At 38.2% G+C, this 16533-nt stretch overlaps 1 protein-coding gene across 1 annotated transcript in view; it reads left to right on the top strand.

Moving 5' to 3' along the window:
* Positions 1-16533, top strand: part of LOC104158417 (mitogen-activated protein kinase kinase kinase kinase 3-like) — a 68232-nt gene that overhangs the window by 40475 nt on the left and 11224 nt on the right. The window contains 9 exon segments of the mRNA XM_009696067.1: positions 13-175; positions 1182-1291; positions 3100-3141; positions 7112-7196; positions 8289-8368; positions 11052-11112; positions 11198-11315; positions 13974-14032; positions 16519-16533. The exon segment at positions 16519-16533 is cut by the window's right edge and continues 8 nt beyond it. Of these exon segments, the coding sequence (XP_009694369.1) occupies positions 13-175; positions 1182-1291; positions 3100-3141; positions 7112-7196; positions 8289-8368; positions 11052-11112; positions 11198-11315; positions 13974-14032; positions 16519-16533 (733 nt within the window).

The raw sequence follows: 16533 nt of genomic DNA, 5'->3' as shown, positions 1-16533 counted from the left end.
TGTCTTTTTCAGCCTAAATCCATCTTTATACCCCAAGAAACTCATTCTTCTGAAAATGATAATCAAGGGACAATCAAGAGATGCCCAATGTCAGAGAGTCCAGCAAAATCTGCATCTCAGGTTCCACCCAGACCACCACCTCCTCGGTTACCTCCACAGAAGTCTAATGCTTTAGGTAGTAAGAGTGACACCAGGAAGTATACAAATACTTCTTAAATGATCTAAAGTGCTTTTATGTCTACATCCTCACCTATGCACACATTAAAACATACTGTGGTAATTTTTCAGTGGTGGACAGGTATCAGACAGTGCATGCAAGTCAACATGCACGAAGAAAGCATGCTTAAACTCTTAAGAGGGTCAAACGTACCTTCTAGTACGGTCACTGACACAGTTCCTTTTAATGCCATTGGTGACACAATTGCTTTTCTAAGCAACAGGCTTATTATGTAACACATCAGGATCATCGCAGGGACTAAAAAAGTTTTCCTGTCTGTAGGTTTCAGATTCCGGCCCTGTGTGTAAACTGTTGTTGTCATTTGACATGTCAAGGATAGTTTTGCTTTCAAAGTTTGCTTTTATATGTAATGAACTGGGTTGGGTAGTATAGCAGGTGATAGTGTGTGTTTGTTTACTGTTTGCTCAGGCTGTTCCTTTTATGCTTTTGTTAAAGTCTCTTGCTTTGAGAGTTGTCCTGGACTGGCTTGTTTTAAGCAAGCTTAATGTCTGACTCTTAATTGATACCTCACTAGCTCTTCCTTGCTACGTATTTAGTACTTTAGTTGATGTGTTACAGATTTAACTGTAACGCTTAAGCATCCAGTACTAAGAAATGCCTCAAGGCTATTTATAAAGAATCAATAATTGAAGTGTTAGCTATAGCCAAGTTTTTCTTTAGATATGTTAAATACATTTTTCATTATAACCATGCCTACATCCCTTTCTATGCCAACGTTAGATTTGTTATATTAATTACCAAAAGCCATGGACTGAAGTTGAATGTGGCTCTATAGGTGGTTATATATGCTCATGTAGGAACATGTATGCTTTAGAAATAAATTAGGGTATTGGAACATGTTCTGATATAAGTGGAAATTTTGGCCCTTCAAAATTGTTTTTAGGCTAGACTACTCTTTGCATTGAATGTAGAAGAGCACATTTTTAAACATGAATGTTTCTAGGTAATGGAGTCACTTCTGAGCAGTTGAACGGTGAAAGAGAGGGACCACCACATCAACAGAATGAAGCTAGAGACACTAATTTTTCAAGGAAAGAAAAGAAGGAAATCCTGGTAGGTATTTAAGCTTCTAGATGTTATTTTAAAGTTGTCTCAGATGGTTTACATGCACAATGAAAAGGAGCGGGCACGCTCTTTAGTGTAGAAATTATGCTGGATGGCAACTTGTTTTCTTTGAATCAAAGCACAGTTTTGCTAGATTATCTAGTTCTGATACAGTCTTAAGCTGAAGTTTGGGTCGGTATTTAATTTTCATTAGAAACTAACATAATCATGGTTATACTTGCTTGTAGTCACATACTTGAGACATGTAAGGAGAGCGAGATCCTGCAAGAGAGATGTAATGTTTTGTACTGAGCAATGGCTATTTAAGCAAATGAGGAAATTAAGGAATATGCTGCCACCTGATGGCTTGCTGAAGGATTTGGCTGGCCCTGGGAAAGGAGCTGAGTTGAGGCTGTTCCCAAATGAGTCGTCCTCTCCCAGATGTAGGCATACAGGCTTCTTTAGTGTTCAGGGGAAAAAGGATGGAGAAATATACATTGAGGGTCCAGATATGCCAGCTGTTTCCCTGCTGGCCTCTGGAGCTCTGGGTTTCAGCATTTAGCAGCTTGGGATTAGTGTCAGACTTGAGCTACATGTACTTGTGTGAAGTTGTACTTGTGGAGAGAACGCAGTTTTACACCACGTGTAATCTGATCCAACTGTGAGCTGAGGAAAGTGGAATATTTCTGCATCCCTTTATCCTCTTCCAAGTGAATTTTTTCCATCAAAGCAGCAAATGTCTTCTAGAGTGGTCACTTTATTACTATGATGCAAAAGCAAAAGTGGGAATGTGAGATAGGAGAGAGTGGGACATCTCTAACTAGATCAGATTAAATGTAACACGAAACTACACTCTTTGGAGGCTTCCTCTAAGGATGGGGTTGGAAATGTCACTCTTTTGAGAGAAGTGAAGAGGAAATAGAGCAGAAACATTGTGTGCATTTTTGCTTTGTCTTAAGGAAGTGCCAGTAATACTGGTAGTACTTTGGAAAGTATGATTTCCTGAACAGCTTTGAATTTGACATTTGAAATTGTGTATGTGAAGTTTCATGCATTATCTGTAAAATACATTTCTTCAGAAGCATGTTTTTACTAGGAGAAATTGATACTGATACAGGAAGGTGAGTCTAGTACTGATTGATACAGTTTAACGCTGCTTGTAGTATTGAACAATTGAGCAATTGCTGCAATATTGCTTAAAATTTGTATTGCTGGATATGGCATTCTTTCAGGCATCATTGTAATGTGAAAAGGTTGCACAGGAGACTATGCAGACATTCAATGAGGAGAAATTAGGGAATCATAGTAGAGGTTTTAATGAAAGAAACTTATACTGGTAGTTTGTGGTATGTGGTCACTAGAGACGTGTGGTTAGCAAACTCATACAGAATTATGGAAGTGTTCCTTGGAAGGGAGGTCTTTAGCCTAACCTCATGCTTAAAAATGGGACTGTAGCCAAAGCTCAGCCATGGCTTTCAGATCTAGTACATGTGGCATTGGATGCGGTGGAGTGTCCCAATAGGTGCCTCGTGCCTTCCATTTAGCATAGTGTAGAAATACACAGCGCAACTCTACTGTTTTACAAAACCCTCCTTGCAGATTTCTTATCTATTTCTTATGTAGATGTAAGCATTGGCTTTTTATTTTCTCCTAATACAATTATGCTGAATTATTTATCAAGTGCTTTTAACAACATTCTAAAAAATTTTTTTTAGACTTGTATTTTGGTTATGCTGTAGTGTGGGGAGAGAATATGCATGTTCATGCATATGTGCACATGTGACTTTAAACATACTTTAAAAACTTTTATTTTCTAGAAACCAATTAGTAATGGCCTTCCTCCCACACCTAAAGTACACGTGAGTATTACTGAGTCATACAAATGTATGTCGGAAGCAGGACATATTTTCTTACTAAAGCTGAGAGAATACATTTTTTGAATGTGTTTAGTATTTTTTTAAAAAAATTATAAAAGCCAGTCTGTCTTAGAAATGTTAAGCCACAGGTATGGTATTTCAGAAATCACCATTCACTTTGTGCTTTTGAAGTAAATCTTGGAAGATTTTTTGTTTGCTTGCTTCATTTAAAAGTGAATGAGAATTCCATGACTAATGTCACAGAAGTACTTTCACCATACTGAAGGTACTTACTGCTCTGAGGAGCTGATGCCTCTCAGGAATTGCAAATAGCTCAAAGTTTGTATTATGCAGCTCTAGGTTTCAGAATTTCTGAAGACAGAATTCATAGGTGCCTTAGGGCTGGAAACAACTGTTACAGACATAGATATGCATCTTCATAACATAAAGCAAACTAGAATTTCATTGTAATATCTGCATGGACTTGTCACTGTGCTTTTAGCCAGCACCATGATCAGAAGAGCCAGTCTTTGCTTCTTGACCATTTGTTTCTGCCCTCGCCACTCTCCTCCTTGTGTGTGGGGCGTGCACTCCTGTAATTGTGCTGTGCACCAAGTAGGGGACTTACCTGATTTTAAAGTAACTTTTTTGCTACATTATGCCTAAGCCAGATCACTTTCTCGTCTTTAGATAAGAAAATACAATTGCTACAAAGATGTGTAAGTGCAAATATTATTTTTTGCTTCCTACTGATTTTAGAGAAGCAAGACAGGTTAAGGTAGATGTCATGCTTCTGTTCCTTAGAACTGTAATCTCTTGCGTAAATGCACAGGATTGTTTCAGAGCTCTGAACTCTTGATATGTTTAGCATTGTTTATTGAGGTCAATCCTGTGTTAATAAACTAAACATTAAACTAAATGCATAGCCTAGGACTGCATACTTTAAACTAGTGGATGACAGAAATTTGGAAGCATTCCTAGCATTGAAAATAACTGAATCATCATGGGGAGTGGGAAATATGATAGGTTCAGTGGCTGGAGTGAGAAAAAGGGTAGAAAATAGAATACCTCAAAACAAAGTCATACGTGTTGAACTTTAGCCACAAACTTTAGGGACACACCATCAGAGGATGACTGTGAGTTGCTAATATAATGAAACCATAAAAAGAGATTGACTAAAATAGGAAAACTTCTGCAGCTGATCAAATGAGTCTTTGGGTATTGAGATGTTCTCTGCATTCCAATTCATGCATCTTTGTAGTGCACTAATTCTCTGGTTCTGCTGGTCCTCAGGTTAGAAACTCCTTCCCCTCTCTTCCTCTTCCCTCATCACACCCCACCTTTTATGTATAACAAACTTTCTAACCGTCCTGTTAAATGTTGAAGACTGATTTGGCACTTACATGTTCTCTCTGCCTGCTGTCTCTATCAGTTGCCGAATAACGAAAATTTTGGTAAGGAAGGGGTTTTTTTTTTCCCAGGTCATTGGGATTGCTGGACTTTCTACTTTTCTCTATGGTGGAGCCTGTTTTGCATCCTAACATCACCTGGGAGTCTTATTTAACAAACACCTGCTACTGCAATTAAAACTTTGACAGTATTTTAATCTCTTCTGTACTTTTTCTGTGGTACATCATTGTTCTGATTCTTGTTTGTTTGGGGTTTTTTCTGATTTGTGATTGTTCAATGTGTTGCCGAGTGGTAAGAAGTGTTTTGTGTTCTCACTGTCATCTAAAATTGATGTTCTGGGGCTCTGTTTAAAGTGGTTTCTATGCATGGTCACCTGTGACTCTAGAGATTTTGTTCAACTTTCTTAATAACCCAATCTGGTAGTGTGTTTTTCGCTGCTATTTTACGTGACTTGCAGCACAGGGAGACCTGTTAGATCCTACCAATGAGGGAATGTCCTGCCTGCTGAAACTCCTCCACGGCAGCAGTCAGATCAAGCAGCCTTGCTTCAACCTTTTATTTAATGTTTGTAGGTTCCCCCCTGCCCCGACCCAGGAACTCAGTTTAGCAGTTTGTCTGATTCTCAGCGGTATCCTTGAGATTTGTTTGGTATTTAGAGATGATACCCTTGGGCTCCATTTACCCTTTTGAGGCATTTGCAGCAGCATCTTGGCTCTGCAGGCTTCCTGGAGATCAGGGCTGAGAATGGCCAGAGGAAAATTAATTAGTCTCTTCTGATTTCCATCTCCTCCTCCTTTCTTATCCAACTTACCACTGCAGAGCTCAGCTATGTCTTAGCAGTGAGCACAGTTGCCCTCCACTGTGCAGCATCTCTCTTCAGTGCTTGGAAAGGGTCAAGGAGAGTTGTGTAGCTGATTACAACAGTAGCAGAAACACTTATCAGTATTCTAGGAGATCAGTGCTTCGAGTGTCATCTGGTGTATTTTCTGTTGAGTGCCTTTTGGTGCCCTGCACGCTTGGGAAAAGGCTTTCATAAAACTGCCCAAAAAATCGCTTTGTTGTTTTTCTTGATATCATTGCTCATTCAAGCTCCTTACTGCCAAGGGATTTGACCACATTGAAGCTGTCAGTAACTTGAGGTCACTCTGTGTCAGCATCTTCTCATATTCCTGCCTCATGTATATCTTTTCTTACTTTTGTTCTTAATGCCTGTGGAAGTTTTATCTCATTGGCTAGCAAGCAGGCAGTTCCCTGCCTTGGTACTCAGACTTCTGCAGTGGTACTAGCAGTGCTGAAGTATTTCACCTTGTCTTTTTGCAATGGGGTCTTTCACATTTTGGTGACTACCTTAATGAATTTGATTCTTCCCTCACGTAAGTATATATGAACAAACTCATGGACTGCATGACTGTGAGATGTCTGAAGCACAAAGAAGGGTCTAATTTCTGCTGCTTTTCATTTTAAAGGGTTAATTACGAAGTTCTTTTTCTTATTAAACTTAACAATGTTTGGAAGTGACTGAAATGTGTGCAGACTTCCTTATTCAGCAACGAGTTAACAGGAAAAAAAATTGTCCAAATGTTAACATGAGAGCTATTTGGTTAATTCAGTTTATAGATCAATAATAATTCACAAATTGTTAATATAAAGTGCAAGTATTGCCATTTTACAGCTATATTACAGAGTATGTAGCTTTGCGTAAAGGTGATACCTGCTTATATTCAGGATGGCAACCCTTACCTACGACTGCTTCTTATGTTTGACCATCATTTGATAAATGATAACATTTCACTTTACTAATTGTTGTTTACTACTGCATCATTCCTTTTCATCTACAGTACTATCGATCAGCCCTGTTTCTTAACAAAATAGGATGGGTAACGGTTCTGTTGATGTTTGAGAGGAAAGGAGGAAGCCCTGGCTTTTGCTTTTCTGGCATCTTGAAGCAAATTTACTAAGTATTCTTTTAAATGCCTAAAAATGCCTGTACTTCCCTAAGGGGAAGATGGAGAGATTGATTATATTATACTATGCAAGACATTTAATAGGCAAACTGAGTTTATTAGAGTTATGCTGAACAAGGAGTGGGATCTTCTACCAGAGGTTTCTTTTTGAGAAACAGGCAATATCAAAAATAAGTTCATTTGAAACAACTAATAGAGAATCTGAGGCTAATTTCTATTGTTGCATGACTTAGAGTTTTATTTTAAATATGTGAAATATGGCAAGAATAAAGTTTCTCTGTTGAGACTTTCTAAAGTCACAAAAATCAGGAACCTTTTTCAGGTTTGTCACCTTTGTAGTAAGCATGTGCTTAGACTGTCAATTTAAGAGCTAATTCCAAAATGCTAATTCTGGTATGGTTGTTCAGAAAGGTCTTGCATGCAAAGGAAAAATCACTTAAATCCTTTTGTCAGCTTATTGTCTGGATGAGGTTATTTTCCACATAGCAAATGAAATTACTCTTAACCTTTTGTTACTAATTGAAATATAAATGATCCTATTGGAAATGTCGCATTTTAATTTTTGATATATATATTTTTAATTCCCTTTACTTCTACAGATGGGTGCTTGCTTTTCAAAGGTTTTCAATGGCTGTCCATTAAAAATTCATTGTGCAACATCATGGATAAATCCAGATACAAGAGGTAGTACATTACATATATTTTACCCATTTTGTCTTCTCTTCAGATTTCAAGAGTGCTTAGATAAGCAAAACTATGCCTTTTAAAATTTATGTAAGCAGAAATTGTTCTTTAATTATGCCACTGCTGTCTGAAGTTCAATGTTGTTTTTTTAATTATGTTAAGATATATAGGGTGCAGTTTTAGCTTTGATTAAAAAGAATAAATTACATATCAAAGGTTAAAAAACTTTTATTTTTTGTTTTGATTCAAGTCTCTTCTCAACATTTTAGTCCAAAAGATGCCAATCCTAATTTATTTTTTAAAAATCTGACTTCTGGAGGTCCTAGTTGAGATTGATTTCTTTCTCATTTATTTGATTTCCCCCTCCCCCAGTCTTTCTGATCCTACAGGTTTCTGCAACTCTCTTTTTTTGCATACGTTTCAGTGCTTTATTGTATAGCCTGATGAAAGGGATAATTGGTAACAGTGTACTCGCATTGCCTGCAACTTCACCTTTGGATCGTAGACCGTATAGACATTAAACAGAGGCAGTAAACAAGAAAATACTTAGGCTTTTTAGAAGCTGAAATTATGGAAATCCGTCTTCTGCAGTTGACATCTCAATATGAGATGTCTGTCTTGTTTGCATACTTTAAATGCAATCCAGGGTATTAATTATGTTCAAGAAGTGAGGCACCCCCAAGGTACTGAGAAAACATTCCAGTCAATACTGCTGTTGAAGTACTCCAAAAGAAGGCTATGAATATGTCACAAAATGTATGGAAATGTCTAAGTAGGATAATCTATATATATGAGGAAAGTATTCACATGAATTCTTGCTTATGGTTGTATCACTGCTGGTTTTTATTCCAATTGTTAGTCACAAAAAGAGACTGATCTCTCCTAATGTCTTAAAACAGCCCCATCCACAAATTTAAGCTTCCTTAGCAATATTAATTTTCGATGCTTTCAAACACCATAACTAGTTTGTTTTAATCTGTGTAATTGTTTTAAGTCTTTTTTGTGGTAAGAGCTGCATACCTTTATAAACTTTTAAAACACACCTTCCTTAAATTGGGATTTCTAGATTTTTTGTTTGTTTTGTGTTTGCAGATCAGTACTTGATATTTGGTGCAGAAGAAGGTATTTACACACTGAACCTCAATGAACTTCATGAAACGTCAATGGAGCAGGTATAATTCTGTTTTGATGTTTTAGAAGAAAATGCATATTTGTCACTTATTTTAGCCACTCAGATTAATGTTGTATAATTCTTGTAAAAATTGTCTTTACTACAGTTACATAGGCACTAGCTACACTGAGAATTACCTTAAATGTTTACTAATGAGGATACCTTTCAGTCACGTTTAAGTTTTTTGTAGGCTGAACCATGTTTAAGTAGGAGATCTGCATATATCAACGTATATCAATGTTTGAACTTCATTGTAGTGCATTGTCCTGCAGTTAAATTATTTGTTAAATAGTGTGGAATTTCGCAGATAGATTTTTGGATGAAAGTTTCTATTTTCTTTAAAGCTTTGTTAGAAGATAGAATATTTGCAACAAACATTGTGTTTCAGCTACAGGGAAGCAAGGAGATCCTTTATACACTAGATTCCATTCTTTTGGTCTTAAAAGCAGCTTTGCTAATGAGACTCAGCTTACTGAATCTCAATTAAAACTCTGTCTTTGCAGAATCTTATAAATAATAGGTTTTTTGAGGGGATACTGGGGAGGGGGAAATGACAATTGCAGGCTTTTCTGTATGGTGTCTTTCCCAGCTTTTTTGTTAATCTCTAAGAGACTTGTTTTCTTTCCTGCCTTCTCCCTAACTTAGGGAGCTATGCATCTGCCATCAAGATGGAGGAATTTGCAAGGACAGCCTTTACACTGTAAGCTGGAGGCACTGGTGTTTGTTCATCTTCCAGGGTCCAGACGTTGTAGATATGTCTGTTGTGTTGAGAAGAAGGCCTAGGTAGCTTGCACTGAGCTCCATGTAACCCATAATCACACTGGTGCTTGAGTTAGCTAGTTTAAACTTAGCTCGGGTACCTCTCTGCTGCTATACTGCAGTTGTAAAACCTGCCCTGAGAAATATCACTAATACGGCAAATGTTGTAGGCCAGGTAGACCAAGGAAAGTTTTGCTTGGGTTTTGGTTTTGGTTTTGGTTTGATTTTGTTTAATTGTCAAGGAGAATAAGTGTAATGAAACTCATGCTCTCATATCCATCCTTGTTTTCTCTAAGCACCATGTTTGGTAGTGGCTTGCCTAGTGAGCTCGTAGGTAAATGTTTTAATAAGCACTTAGAGATGAGAAAAGATGCTTCTAAAAACAGCCAGTCATGTGTGGAACAGGAGGAATGAGTGACAGGTCAGTGAATCTGCAAATTTGAAGTATTGCTGTTCTTCTCTAATCCTCGGATCCAAACCTACTAAGTCACAATATGCCTATGCAGCTTCAGAAGATCAAACTTGCACATTAAATTTGGATACAGTCAGGCTGGTAGATTGTTACCGTAGATTTTTCTTACGGTGTGTTTAGGTTATGAGAAGACTGCAGGAATAGAAGTGCACCTTCTGTGCTAACCTTTTATTACCTTGTTATTTATGATAACAGGCAATATGGCTTTAATAGCATTTTCAAGTTCTGTGTTCACTTCCTGGTTTACTCTCTAGGTCTGATACAATTCAGTGTAAACGCAAAAGTAGTATCCTTGGTTATTTTTCACTACTTCCACTTCACCTAATGCACAACGCAGAAAAAACATACGTTTCCAGGAGTTAGCACAGCTTCAAGATGAGTCTCTTGCTCTTTGGCAGAAAAATCTTTCAATTAATTTACAGATCTCTTCAAATCTTTCTAATAAACCAGCGGTCAGGGGTTTTTTTGTTGTTGTTTTGTGGAGGTTTTTTGTTTGTTTTGTTTGGGGGTTTTTTTAAGAGCAAAAGAAATGTTCTCCTGAGTGTTCTGTCTAGCCCAATAGTAAATTTCCTAAAGTGGCAGTAGGAAATGCCCGTGAGCCTGACCACTCTCTGGTGTCCATTCTCCTCAGATTCCATTACAGTCATTGAATCAAGGATGTTGGATGATCCCAGCCTATTTGCTTTTTGTGTCCATTTATGGACCTGTTGAACACGAGTACGTCTAATCCCTCATTTATGCTGTTGATACTTGCTACCTTCATGACCTCTTGTGGCCACAAGCTCCAGAAGTTATGTGAGAGGGAAAAAGAGTACCATCTTTTAATCGTTTTTGGTTTTGGTTTTTTTTTTAAAGGATGTCTTGTTGGTTTCAGCCTCATCTTTCCAGTAATTTTGGGCTTTGACAAATAACAATTCTGCCTTGACCATTTGTTGAATTCCTTGATCACTTAAGTGTAATCATACGCAGATGGAGAGTCCGTTCAAGTGTCAGTTTGAATTGTTTCAAGAGATTTGGACCATCACAGGCTTTAGAATGGCTATGGTTTGTTGACTGTGCTTTTTTTACTGAAGTTTATGTTGTTAAGCTTTCCTCCTTTAACGAAGGAAGTTTGGTGGTTTTTTTTAATTTTTGAAAAAGGATCGATTGATCTTTATAATGAGGTCTTGTGGGCTAATTATAGGTATACTTGAAGACATGAATATAAAATGTGCTAATTGTCTAAATGTTAATGTGTATGTTAAATACAGTGTGTGTGCCTAAGATTTATTCTGAATTTACTGTGGAATCCAGGTAAACATTATTTGGCTTAAGCTAATTTCTGCTACAAAACGCAAGTCAATATTAGTTTTGTCCTGTCATCTATGCAGATATTAATTGATCAGCTTAATTTACTCACATTTTGTGTATATCAAACTGAATGCTTTTCTTTGTTTTTCCTTCCCTTTGTCAGCTATTTCCTCGAAGATGTACGTGGTTATATGTCATGAACAATTGCTTGTTATCAATATCTGGTAAGTTACTGTGCTGTCTTTGAGTGGTAGTTCTGGTAAACATTTGGTTTTGTATTTGAAGTGTGTTTTGTTTTCTAATTTCTAGGTAAAGCTTCTCAGCTTTATTCCCATAATCTACCAGGACTCTTTGATTATGCAAGGCAAATGCAAAAGTTACCCGTTGCTATTCCAGCACATAAACTCCCTGACCGAATACTTCCCAGGTAAATACACATCATCAGATATATCAGAATATCTTAATTATGGGAGTTCAGGATATGCTTCTGAAACTCTGTCAGTACCAAACAATGTGGAGCTCTGTTCACAGATTGCCATGAATAACTCATATGGGCACTAATCAGAGGGTGGACCCCTAAATTTACACAAATCAAGATGTGAATATACTCTTACTAGAGAAATGGGGTTTGGTACATCTTACCTTCCTGTCATGAAGCCCCTTGTTTCTGGGCATAGCTCATTTCAGGTATAGTCTAGTATGGTAAATCCTGGTTGTACTTGATGCTAAACAAAATCTAGGGTCAGTATTGTACCTGTGATATTTCAAGCAAGTAGAAATGGTGATCTTACATTAGTTACTCTGGGCACTATCTTTCCGTTCTATTGAAGAAAAAAAAAAAAAGTGGGGATGTGTAATCTCTTACAGCAGAGGGAAGGTACTCATGGATTACTTTGAAAGCTGGGAAGAGTAGAACTGGAGTACAGATTTGACATTCACCATTGGCTAATCATTTTTTGCAGACCAGTGTAGAAGGTACTTTTGTCCCCAGATGCCTACAGCACGTTGTGCATGCAGCCCTTCCAACTTTATTTACTAACAAGCACATACAAAATCCCAGAGACTGGGTACAGTGCTGGCTGCCAAACAAGCCTTAGGAGCCCATTTAAATCCAAGAGGAGGAGGTAGTAACACTAATCTAGTTTGCAGAGAAACCTGTGATTCTTAAAGTGCATAGTGAATCACTGGCTCTACTCTTATAATAGGCTTTCTGTTAGGAAATTGTGTTATAGAAGACCTGATTCTCTGCTACCTTTGGTTCTGTAAACAACCTATTAACATTTAATTCTTGGATTCAGGAAAGGCTGCCTCTTCAGTCATCTGCAAAGATAATGGTCCAACACTTCTCTGAAAACTGTGTTCTTCCTAGAGGCTGAATTCTAATTACCTAAGAGATAATATGTGCTTTGAATTATTGTCTTCTGTGTGCCTGCACCACTGTTCTGCTCCTCTCTCTTCCAAACTAACTTTGGCTGGGTGACTTTGGCTTGAGGGCTGCATCAGCAGTGGACTCATAACCGTAATTATCATACAGATCATGTGAGAAAAACCTTCAGACTACATTCAGCCTGGAATGACACCTCACCTAAGTTGCAGAGGGCTAAGAAAATTTCTTGTCCAGTCATGTCACTTCCCAAGAAAAATGCAGCACAACCTGAATGTGTGAGTGCCAAGCCAGTCATTCAAGGGCAAGAGGGATCCATCTAGATAATCTGTTTTTCTATTTTATCCCTTGCTGTAAGACATCAGGATAGTAACATTTAGCCAGGCAGAAGTAGTACATTTGAAGTATGTAGAAGAGCATAATTTTTTTTTCCTACCAGACCACAAAATGTATTCTTCAGCAAGTTCCTGGGTACCATGATGAGTGCTACATGAAAAATGTAGATGCGTTAAAAGCAAAATTTTTGGTAGTGAAAATGCAAAGCAAAATAGAATTCAGAGTAATTTGTGAGGTTCATATATTCATCTGCAAAATGGTCTAAGCTCAATTTATTATACTTGGTAGGCAAACATTCAGTGGCAGAAAGTATGTCTGTGATAAGTCTTCTTTCCATCTTCTTTCCCTTGAGTGTGCTTGAGCAGTTCCTTTCAAACCTTCCATGAATTCTTCCAACCAAAATTTGTGGCCAGTACTCAGTTTTCATACTGCTCAGTCCTACTGCATTGTCAGTCACTTCTGGACAGCTTCATTTGAAATGCTATGCAAATATTTTCCCAATTCATAGCTTTGACTGAAGCATCTCTCTATCACTCCACTTATTCCCATCTTTTCTACAAATCAAATTAGTTATTTTTACTGTCAAGGCTACTGTGGCCAATCTCCATACTGTCTGTTGTCTTCTAGTCTGTGTAGAAACACCGATTCCCACTACCGCCAAATAACAACGTCTTCCCTGGGCTATCTGATAAATTTTCAAGTAACTGTTTTCATGATTTCTCAGGGAGCGTCCGCTGCACATGAGAAAAGATCTTGCAAGGCTGCCTTCCAGTCCTCCTTCAGACCTCCTCTTGAAATGCATGCTGTGCTGCCTATGAAAAGTTTTGCAAAATTGAAACTGTTAGTTTCAAAGGACTGTGGCCCAGCAAGCTATCCAATATGGCATCATTTCCCATACCCCTTGGGTCCACGTGTGTTGTCTTTGAACTATAATGTCCTTGGAACAAGAGTGGACTTTATGTTGTCTGTGTAGTGTCCAGCATAAGATGCAGTAAGTTACAGTATTGCAAAGAATGACAATCATGGGAGTACCAATAGACTATCCAGGCATGTGTATAAATCCATATAGTTAAGTAGCAAGAGATAGTGGTAAATGATGCTTGAAGGTACTGAGGTACCTAGTCCTCTCAATTCCTGGCTTTTAACTGCATTCATAATGCTGCATAACAGAGCAGCATCTCAGTGCTAACAGAGGGATCATCATGTAGGTTCTAGGCATATAATTTTGAGAAGAAATATACAAATAAATATATTTTTAGTTTTTTTTCTGGGGGGCAAGTGTAATTTTCCCACCAACAACTCTCTAAGAAGCAAATTCATTCAATTGTTTTAGTTGATCAATAATTCTGTATTTATATCTTGTAGGAAGTTTGCAGTGTCTACAAAAATTCCTGACACTAAATGGTGTCAGAAGTGTTGTGTTGGTAAGTAAAGATCTGCAGAATAAATGCCAAGAAGCAGTACAAATGGTAGCAGTGTTAAGATTACTTGGTCAGGTTTAGGAGGTAAAGGGAGAAGAGACTTCTGTCATTATTATGAAACTATGCATTTGCGGACAGTGAGCTTGTTCAGGTTAGGCTTGTGTTTAAGCAGTGAAAACTTTGCCATTTTGTTCTTTAAATATAAAGACAATTCTCCAGAAACGCAGAGAGGCAGAACACATGTCAAATTTAAACCAGACCTCAAGAAGAGAATAATCTCCATGGATGGAGTGACTTGAAGTTACAGTCAGGCTTTAGCCTAACTTCCTAGCACAAGTTGGAGCTATCAGTATTGGATGATAAAAAGCAAGGAGTATTTTCAGTTCTTTGAGGACAGTGTTGTCTCTGAAACCTTTATAGTCTGTTCAAAGTGCCAGCTACTGAAGTGTCAAAGCTACAATGTGTTAAGACATGTTTTAAAAGGGGGATGGGGGCAGATATATTAAAAAACAAACAAAACAGGAAAGGTAACTATGGATGATTTCTTGGGCTTGAGCTCTCGTCCCTGGAAATCTTTCACCTGGTGTTCCATAACCAAATGTTTGGTGTGAGGTGTTGTATTATACAGGAGATTTTCAGAGACTTAGCGGAAAGCGAGCATCTGTCATTTATCCTGACAAAAATCTCACCAATATTGCTAAAACAGCTGATGTTATCACTTCTTTGTCCAGCTCACCTGTTAAAACTTGACTTTTTCTGGCAAAAAATTCTTTAGGGTGTGGTAGGCTGTTAATGATATTTACTGTGTATGTCCAGGCCTTGCCCTAATTGAGGCATTTAGACAAGCTGTGAGCATTAATGGATGCTGAAGGGAGCATCCAAAGGGCTGGAGTGACAGGGATGAGAGTAGGTATGAATGCTCGCTTTCTGACATGAAAAATAATTTGGAAGTCTGTATGTTTTCAGGTCTCTGTTTATGAAATGAGAAACCTGGTGGTGTGCTCCTCTGTAATCTTCCAGTTTCTGTAGTAACAGGCACACAATTTAACAAGAGTGCCATGGGACTTGGCACTATGAGGGTGGAGTCTGCTGTCCTGGCATTCAGAGATAGCTTAGCCTAGTAAGCCTGGAGTCCTTGTTGCATGATAGGCATAAGTGATAATTTGTGATGGCAACTAGGGTGGCTGCAAAAGGCAGGTCCAAGGGGAGAAATAATAGATTCCCCTCTCCTGCCCTACTTATTACATGCAGCCCGAGCCTCCATTCCTCCTGGCAGCGTGAGTATCCCTTTGGCCTGGGGGAAGCAGCAGTGCCACAGGAGGCAGAAAAACACAGGAACTTCTGGTCTTGTTTCTCGACCTTACAGGTGTTGGTAATTGCATGTTTTGTGGTTTCTGCTGCTGAGTTCCGCCTTACTAAGGGTCATGCCAAGCGTTACTTGCTGCAGTTTGCAGTCAGTTTGACTGATGTTGAGTGAGAACTTGGATTAATGAAGTTAAGCTTTGATGTTTAAGGTGCCAAGGGCTTGCTAGTGGATTCCCTTGGCAGTAAGGTAGCATGAGTGTATTTCACTTATGTAGATAGTACTGGATTGTAGAAACTTGCTATCTGAACTGTGCTGTTAATTGCCTGATGGCCCACAGTCACTTTACTGCACATTAAAATCTGGTCTTTAGATGTAATTGTACGAATTGCGAAGTAACACTTCTTTGTCTTAATGGATATGCTGGCAGTGCTTAAGGAGTGAAATTTTGTCAATACTGTGGAATTAAAGTTGTGAAACTTCAGATTTCACAGTGCACAATTCTGCAACTTTATTGTTCTCTTCCAATTTTTCATTAAGTTCTGACAAACGAAAGAAGAGCAGTTGACTGGAAATAGATGATGTCACTTTAAAAAAACCTGAATTTCCTTCTGATATAGAAGTGTTCATCAGAAATGTAGAGCTCCTAGATTTCAGACTCACTGTGACAGTGCTTGGATGGCAGCTGAGCGGTTCTCAAGCAACAATGATTGTTCAGTGCTTGTTGGATAACTGTCTGTGTGTCATAGAAAAAGCCATTCTTTGTCAGCTTCTCATAATGCTTTGGAGATAGCTTAGGCAAACCGACATGGTTGAGCAAGATACTTCAAATGTATATGCAGTCAATAGTAAATCCCACCTACCAGTCTTAAAAAACAACAATAAACTTTGTTTTGAGTTGGAGAGGTGAGAGTGCTTTTGTGAGAGTCTTGTTTATTATGGCTCATTTGGCACCAGCTACTAGCTATTCATGCCTGGTGGAAGGGCAGACCCTGCTTCAGCATGCTCACTGTCGCCATTTTCGTAGTGTGGACGTTGACTTTTCAGCAGCTCCCTTATATAAAAGATTAGAGTGATGGTGGTGGGTATTTTCCAAAAGTGTATGGACTGTTACTTAGTTGGAAATTGTTTATAATTTGTATTTGCTTAGTGCACTAATGTACTGTCCCTCTTTTTTTTTTGGCAGTGAGGAATCCCTACA

The sequence above is a fragment of the Cariama cristata genome, unplaced genomic scaffold, assembly GCF_000690535.1.
Source record: "Cariama cristata isolate BGI_N322 unplaced genomic scaffold, ASM69053v1 scaffold14542, whole genome shotgun sequence".
NCBI classification, from domain to species: Eukaryota; Metazoa; Chordata; class Aves; order Cariamiformes; family Cariamidae; genus Cariama; species Cariama cristata.
This window is presented reverse-complemented; position numbering and strand designations above follow the sequence as displayed.